We start from the raw sequence: 8757 nt of genomic DNA on the forward strand, positions 1-8757 counted from the left end.
TTCAAATTCTAAACCAGATTTCTTATGGATATCTTTAATAAATTGCTTTCTTCCCTAAAGACCAGATATGTGGAGCATATAACTGTTGTCTCCCACCCCAGCTGTGTCTCACTGCATTTTATCCGATGATGGGACGGGCGGCTGCATCTCTCATCAGTCTTCTCCTTGTTTGAGTTGAAAGTTTAGAGGAATGGCCGGGTCTTCGTAAATTAGCAGTAGTCTAACACTCCTTCCATTTCAATATTATCGCTTGCACAGGGCTCCCTGGGATGTTAAAGCTTGGGAAATCTTTTTGTATCCAAATCCAGCTTTAAACTTCTCCACAACAGTATCTCGGTCTGCCTGGTGTGTTCCCTGTTCTTCAAGATAATCCCTGCACTTTAAACAGACCTCTGAGACGACCACAGAATAGGTGCATTTATACAGAGACTTGATAAAACACATGGATTATATTTATTATTATTTATTATCATCAGTCATTTAGGTCAACATTGGATCATTCAGAGATCCTCGCTGAACGTCTGGAGAGTTTGCTGCGCTGAAAGTAAAGGCGCACATTCATTTTGCACACCCAACTCTTCAGCTTTTTTTTCTACAAAAGTTTAAATTATCCAATATTTTTTTTACACTTCATGATTGTGTTGATCCTTCACAAGAAATGACAATTTTCTATCTTTATGTTTCAAGCCTGCAACATGGAAAAACACCGATCAATCAAGCGGCGCGAATACCTTTGCAAGGCCCTGTTGTTCTTTAGGAACTCTTCTGATCACAGGTGTATTATTTAGGAAGCTTTTACTCTGCCGGTGGGGAGGCTGTTATCTAGGCAGAAGTTTATTGCAATCAGTCACGCAGATGTCGTCTCCGTGGGGCTGACACAGTGCATCCCAGTCCATAAGCCCCGAAACAACCTTGTAGGGTTTCTTCAGCTTCCTGTGACCATCTTTTTACAGTTCTTCCTAATGTACATTATCTTTATAAAGTGGCTTTTACTCTGAGCTGAGTATAAAGATTGTGATCTGACTTCTCAAGAAATCTTACTTTAGAGATGTATAAGTTCTTTACATTTGCATAAAACAAGTCCAAAGTTTAGTTTTCTCTGGTATAGCAGCAGAAGAACTGTTTGAACACTGGCAGTGTAGCATAAAATGAGACATGGTTAAAATCACCAGTTACTGCCATAAATGCATTGGGCTTTTGTGTCAGTAGGTCAGCAACAACAGAACAGATGACATCACATATAGTTTTGGCAACGGCAGAAGGTGAAGTAAATGGTTTCCAGAAGAACACTGGTAAACTCTATGGGTAAATGATGTGGCTGAAAACCACCTGTCAATGGTTCAATATCTGCGTTGTAGTGAGGAATATTCGCGCTAACATGTCCTGGATGACACCATCTGTTGTTCACAAGCACTGACGACCCACTCCCCTTGAGTTTTCCAGTCTTCTTTAAATCTATGTCTACTCGTATAACCCTAGCAGAGAGGCATTGGAGTCAAGGGATATGATCCTGCAGCCATTTTTCAGTAAAACTCATAATGCTGCATTGCTGATATTCTGGCTGAATCCTTTCTAGAACTAAGAGTGCTTTTAACTTGTTTCCTCTCTCTCTTCTCTTTGCTCCTGCTCTGCATCCTCTGCGCCTGCTGTTCAGCTAAGTTAGCACTTGTGGAAGTAGTTTAAGTATTATTTCGGCTTTAGAGATGTTAATAAGCGGTTGCTGGCTGTAAAAAAAAAAATCTACTTGCTATGTTTTCCATGATTAAGCAACATAACAAGTGTCCAAAAAAAGAAAAAATATCTGTAAAAATCCATTCAGTTTCACAGCATTCAAAACCAGGGGCAAAAAACATAAGGAAAAGGAAGCCCTGATTCACAAAAAAGAGCTAAGATTTTCTTTTAGAAATAAATTTTTCATCAGAATCAAGCGAGCAGAGCTACTTCAACGTGCAGCCACCTTAAGCAGCACAATTTTACAATAATAATTTAGAAGAAAAAAAAATATTTTGTTATAATATTTTGTTACATTTCTAGTCTTTACAAAGGGAACTATTTATATAGATACATGCCCTCTGGTTTTGCATAGTTTCTTTTTAATATTAAATACACAATGACATTAAAGACATAAATTGGTCTTAAGGTAAGAACTTACATCTTAACATTTCATTGAATACAATATTTCTAAATGTTACACAGAAGAAAAAAGACTGTAATTCTCCTTTAAGAAGGCTTTGACATCACAAGGGGAATAATAAAGTAGCTGATCAATTGGCGCTAAAAAAAACCTGATGAAAAGCCTCAACAATTAACTTGTATTTAAGATGTAAGGGTTTCTGTATTACACTTTTGAGTCAGTTTGACTCCAGTGACCCTGAAAGCCATAATCGATGCCACCATTTTGATATTTTTCTTCTTCAGGACAGAAGGTGGTTAAAATCTGTTAATTTTCCAGTTTGAATGTTAATCCATCTGGTCGGTTTATGTTTATATTACACACTCATAGGATTAGTTAATACATTTTGCTTACTGTACATTAAACTACAATAAAATTCATAATGCTGAATTAAAAGATAACTATAATTATTTTTGTGGTTAAAAAGGATGAACAGAAATTTGGTTTGAGGAACATTTTTTGTATTCTTAAACCTTATGTTGTAGTTCTCATATTTGACTGTAGAGGGCGGTGTTTCCACAAAAGTGTTCTCTGGTGTCTTTATCCGTGTGAAACAAATAAAGGTTGAATAAGTCAAACTATGTCTGATTTTAGGATCAACTGGGATGACCACCTCTGTCATCATTGGTAGTTTAGGAATTTGAGTTTGTTGGTAAATTAAACTAAATGTAATTATATGCACATCAGTGTTAAACCTGAAAATAAATGGGTTTTCTTTAATGGTTTATGAGTTATCCAACAACCACCTCATGCACAAATATAGACATTATTAGAAAAAATAACAATATTCAAAAATTAAATAAACCCTGATCATCTGTTTTATGCAATGTCACCAGAAGTGTGTATGTTTGTGTTAGATTTTGTTATGATTATAAGAAATATTTCACAGCAAAACATAATTTTGGTAGAATGGCCACTGCTGGGAAGGTGTGGCAGAATGTTAATGTTTTCTTCATTTCTCTCTCTGGAGCTGGAGAAATATGAGTATATGCCTGGCCCCTCTTAGATAAATAGATTTTTTTTAATGATGGGGATTTTTTTTAAAGATATTTTATACTTAAAGGGGAGTGGCGGCCTAGTGGTTAGGGCAGAGAGCTTGGAATCCGGAGGTTCTGAGTCCGAGCCCCATTCCCACAGACTGCCACTCTGGGTCATCTCCACTCCCCGGGCGTCCCACTGTGGCAGCCCACTGCTCCCCAAGGGGATGGGTTAAATGCAGAGGTGAATTTCTCCAAAATCATAAAGTTTAATTTGTTTTGTCAGATAAGATTGTATTAAATGTTTTTTTTTATTTATCTGGCAGAAATGTTGCTTTAGTGTGACCAGAAACATTTAGCTAGTATAAAAAACAGTAGTTAATCCCACATAAACATGAAATTAACAATATGGTACAGTTCTTTTTTCAGTGGTCATTATAACGGATCTATTAAGATCATCTGATATTAAAACTAGTTTGACAATCTTAAACATTAATGAGTGTCTAGGGCGGATTTACCATTAGGCAACACTAGGCAGTTTCCTAGGACCCCAAGTTCCTGGGGGCCCCATAAAACTCTGCATACATGTATGGTTAATACAACTATTCCTTACTTGCGCACATTAATTATGTTTTTGATAAAAATCCTTTTGCTAAAATGCCATCAGAACGCTTATAATGAGTGTGTCTCAGCCCCCCTTCAGCCCACCATATTGGATCAGTCCATTTACTGCACATGTTCAGAAAGGTCCAAGCAAACAGCAGCAAACCATTAGGAAAACAAAGGATTTTGCGCTATATTTAGTGTCTTTTCAGACCCCTGTAGCACTTTTATTACAAAAAAGCGCCTAGTGTCAAATCTAGCCACTTTTTTCTGCTACTGGAGACTTTGGCGACAACATCTAAAAGCAGCGAACTCTGCTCTCCAGAGCGAGTAGATTGGTAACCCCGCCTCCTGCTTTCCTCTATCTTGTCTGCTGTCATGGTTAATGCAGATATTATTTAATCCAAATGAAAAATGGAGAACAGAGAAGCAGATCATAGCTTGTCTACAGTGAAAAGAAGGACTGGGTTATTTACTTTTTTTTATGGGTTATTTACTTAGCAATCAGCTAAGTGAGCTTAGTGCTTGGAAAAAAATATTTCATTCCTTTAGAGACAGCATGAAAAGTCAGCTGAGTACAAAACATAGAGAGGTAAACAACAAGAAAAAGGACAAGAAGAGAGGGACAAAATATAGAACAAATAACGTATGTTTATTCTATTAACATTTCTCTATCTGTATAATGGGTGTGTTTTATGTGTTGTCTTCTCCATTCAGAGGGCCTCCTGCCTGTTTTTGCCTAGGGCCCCAAATTTCCTAAATCCGCCCCTGATTGTGACAAATTTCACGGTTTTAAATCTGCAAGGGTGGAAAAGCTTTATTTGGAGCGCCAGCCAAAAATGGTCTGGCTGTTAACCCTTCGTATGAAGAGCTTTAGAGGAGATAAGATGTTGCTTGCTGGCCGGTTAGAGTGCTGCCATGCTTGTCCTGCGCAGTAGAGCTGACCAGCAACACTCCATCACCACTTTGGTTTCCCCTCTCTCTCTCTTTCTCTCTCACTTCAGGAGGAGGAAGAACAGAGCAGTTGAGTTCAGACAGGCGGGCGGGCTCTGGCGAGAAAACCCGACGGAGGAGTTTTTGGCATCATAGGAACTTTTACCTATGAGCTGTGTTAGTTTCTCTTTGATTTTTCCTTTGAAAAGGGGATGAATCTTTTTCCCGTAGAAGCTGCTTTTACCATAACCGGTTTTGAGGAGGCGGAGAGGCAGGAGCAGCCGCGCCAAACGCACAATGCGCCCTGAGTGAGCCCAGGCAGGGAGGACAATACAGAGCACACCGAGAGGAGCTGCCAGCTCCCATCCCAGGATCTCTGCTTCTTTATTCCTCCAACTCTGCTCCCCTCACAGCCTTGTTCCAGGAAGGTTTTTCCTTTCATCCACAGAGGGCTTTTAGAGTTAGTAGGGTGGGGGGGTGGGGGGGAAACAAGTGAGATCTGATCTCCAAACTCAGCCATGACGTCTCCGGCTAAATTCCGCAAGGACAAGGAGATCGTGGCCGAATATGAAACTCAAGTTAAAGGTAGGCTGCAACTTTTTTCCTTTGTTTTTCCTTTTTAAATGTTTTTTTTTTCTCCACAATGTGACGCAATGTTGCGTTAAATCCGCGCTCCCACGGTTTGGCACGCGCGCTCTGCGCCCTTACCTCTCATTTCTGCACCCCCTTTTTTCTTTATTTATGTTTAACTGATTGCACCGATCAATTAGTTATTATTAAATGTATCTAATAACACTGAATGAGTTGCAGTCATTTTAAAAAAAGGACATCAGGACGACTTGAAAGATGAAGGCTTGGAAATGAGGCAGCTCATTGATGGTTATAACAAAGGCAGGGGGAGGAAGAAAAAAACGCGCAGGAATCAGAGGTGTAGTCCAGATGTGGCCTAAAGAGAGAGAGAGAGAGGGAAAAAATGGATATGCAAAGGTGATGTTGAGGAGGAGAAGGAGGAGGTCAACACCGAAGCTGGGTGTAGGGCGTTTTCTTTCCCTCCTGCATGTCTGCCTCACTGCTCTGCAACATAATGGGTTAAACACACATTGCAATTAAACGATCCGATGCATTCTCATTGATTACAGCTCATCTAAAGGTCAGGATGAAGAAAAAGCAGATTGCACTCACTGGTTTCTGTGGGTAGTGTGGAGGTGGCTGCTTATCAGATCTGTGAGGTTATGAGTTTTACCTCAAGCTGCAAAAAAAGGGGGAAAAAATGAGAGGTGGCAAAATGGGGAGAAGGATAGGGAAGATATAGAGAGATTAAAGGCTGGATTCTTCTTGCTTTGGTGCCAGATCACTTGATAAGATGCTCTACTACTTGCCTTATCATCAGTGGTTCTTACCTCCCATTGGGATCAATATGTTAACCTCTACTGTTACCCTTCTTCTTTAGGGGAACTGCTCTCCTTCATCGGTTGTTTTTGTCAGGGCCTGATTAGTCAGCAGCAAGGGGGAAGAGGGATAAACTATGCTGCTGGACTGGAATTACTGGTATTAAAGTACACAAATGAAAAGGGAAACATACACTGAATGTTCAGGTGTGGAGCCCTTTAAACTTTTAAATGCAGCCTCTACTTTCCTTTGGAAAGGATTCAACTCCTTGGAGGGTTGTGTGTCGCTCGCAGACTGAGAACTGTGGTGAAAATTAAATGATCACTGACGATGCTGATGGTTAAAGACTGAACATTTTCAGATTTTATCATGGTACTGAAAAAAAAAGTTACTGACATCTAACCTCTGTGGAGGAAATTGAAAAGCATTATCTGCTTCCTGACTATTTCATGATAAACACACATCTGAGAAGAGTGGGGTGTGTTTTTGTGATCTTAATGATATTTAAAGTAGTACAATTTGGGTTATATGAAAACAAATGTGTTTGGTTTGATCCAGTATCCCAACCAGGAAACAGTATGATGCAAAGATCTACAAGAGAAGGCCTGGGGTGTTTCTGGAGGAGCTTTTAAGATTCAAAGCTCAGGTGGGACGCTGTTGAGGGAGAAACTGTGGTTTATGAAATCCACAAATCGTGATGCTTAAAGTTTTCCTGGTGGAAGCATCTATTGTGCACCATCCCCGTAGTCGCACATAACAGTTGCAGCTTCACGCTGTAGGGGATCCAGGGAAGCTGCATGGAGCTAAATGCCAATCAGTCTTAGAAAAAAAAAAAGAAGAAAAGGCTTTAAAAGACCTGAGATCCATCTCCAAGCTGCACAAAGACCCAAATCCTACAGCTAGAGCTGAGCTCTGCAGCCTGCGGCGCCGGATTGGACCTTCAGCAGGGGTTAAAAATGCTAAAGAGCCGACTAATGGTTCTGATAGGAGCCTCAGCTGGTTTTTTAAAGAATATTTGAATTGAATTTTCCGAACTAAGCATCTTTAAAAGACAGAAATATGACTTTAGATTCAGGTTCTTGTCATTAGCTTAGAAGTTATTTGTGTTTCTTTTTAAATCAGCTTTTTCAACAAATGAAAAGATGATACTGGAGAAAACTAATTTTTCATATGTTACATTTTTTTCCTCATTTTAAAATGAGACTATGTTTAGTCTCATTTTAAAGACTAAACATACGGATAAACTACAGGTTGTTTAAAATGGCAGCACAGATATAAAAAAAAACAAGGATTTGTGTTTTATCGAAATATCATTTCATATTTCCGTCTCTAAATAGCTTTATTTCATTATTATTTAATGAATTATTTAGCGGAGTCAGGGCAGGTTGCTGACCTTTGAACTTAACCTAAGGTGGACTTAGATCAAAGCATATTCATGTATCAGAACGGCCTAGTCAAAGTTCAGAGCTCCATCTAATAAAGAATTTATGTTTAAACTTCACAACACATGTTCACCGATGCCCTATTTTAAATCTGAGAGAGTTTTTATACATTAGGTTTAAAAAAGGAAAAAAGAAAACATAATTTCTGGATGCACAGAGTCAGGTGGTACATCCTCTATGAGCAGTAAGAGTGGTTTAATCCAAAGTCATGTCACCATTTGGGTTTTGTTGCAGAACCAGTTTCTTTCATTTTTCTTCCAGGTTACAATCCTGCAGTACTTTGTGCATACTATTACATGAGATGTGATAGATGTGTGTGTTTGAGCCTCAGCACAGCCAATTACAGGTATATAGACATCAAAGGACACAAAGAAAATCACAGATGGAAATGAAACAGCTTACAACTTTGATTTAAGGTTATAAGCAGGTTCTTTTTGTTTTGCTACGATGAGAAAGCCGACTTCACCTAACTTAATCTTATTAGCAGTTGTTGAGTTGTTCTGATTTTACTATGTGTTGATTCAGATATTAAAAAAAAACACTGGGTCATTTATTTACAATTAATATTTGTATTCAACTTTGTAAAAAAAAAAAAAAAGGCTTAAATGACGAACCAGAAGTGAAAACAAGCCTTTGTTATGCAAGTCTCAGGTCTTTATCATCAAGCCTTGATGATAAAAAATTAGTCATTTTATTCTATTTGGATCACAATTTTCAATCTGCTCTGTTTTCTCTATTCCTTATTAAGCTTTATGAACTATAACATCAGCAGAATCGCTAAAGAAGACTTAGCTTTCACCGTAGCTCAGTGTTTCCCAACCTTTTTTGGGTTGTGTTCCTCTCTGGGCATTTTATCTTACCATGAGTTCCCCTCTCTGTTAAAAGTCATGATGATTGTCCAAAACAATAACTGATTATAAAATAAAACTATTTTATTTAATCCTTTAATCCATTTATTCTTAGGCATTTTATAGTTTCCATCAAAAACTAAAAAAAAACTAAAAAGAAACATAAATATGTTTACATTAGTAGACATTTACATAAATATGTTATATATGTTATAAATGAGGAGCTCCTCTAATAACTCCCTTATAATTACATTTAAACTTGTTGAATTAGGAACAAAATACAGAACTAAAATTATAGTCAGACTGACTTAAAGCTACAGTGTGTAATTTTCAGCGACATCTAACGTCCAGACTGCAGACCGCAGCAACATGAACATCTAACCTCCACCGCT

At 38.3% G+C, this 8757-nt stretch overlaps 1 protein-coding gene across 2 annotated transcripts in view; it reads left to right on the top strand.

Moving 5' to 3' along the window:
* Window positions 1-5154: 5154 nt before the first annotated feature.
* Window positions 5155-8757, top strand: part of LOC107083326 (SLIT-ROBO Rho GTPase-activating protein 2-like) — an 88945-nt gene continuing 85342 nt past the window's right edge. For both annotated transcript variants that reach the window (XM_015372458.1, XM_015372457.1), the window contains exon 1: window positions 5155-5271. In XM_015372458.1, the coding sequence (XP_015227944.1) occupies window positions 5205-5271 (67 nt within the window). In that variant the 5' untranslated portion in view covers window positions 5155-5204. The remainder of the gene's footprint in view (window positions 5272-8757) is intronic.

The sequence above is a fragment of the Cyprinodon variegatus genome, unplaced genomic scaffold, assembly GCF_000732505.1.
Source record: "Cyprinodon variegatus isolate N-32 unplaced genomic scaffold, C_variegatus-1.0 Scaffold72, whole genome shotgun sequence".
Lineage (NCBI taxonomy): Eukaryota > Metazoa > Chordata > Actinopteri > Cyprinodontiformes > Cyprinodontidae > Cyprinodon > Cyprinodon variegatus.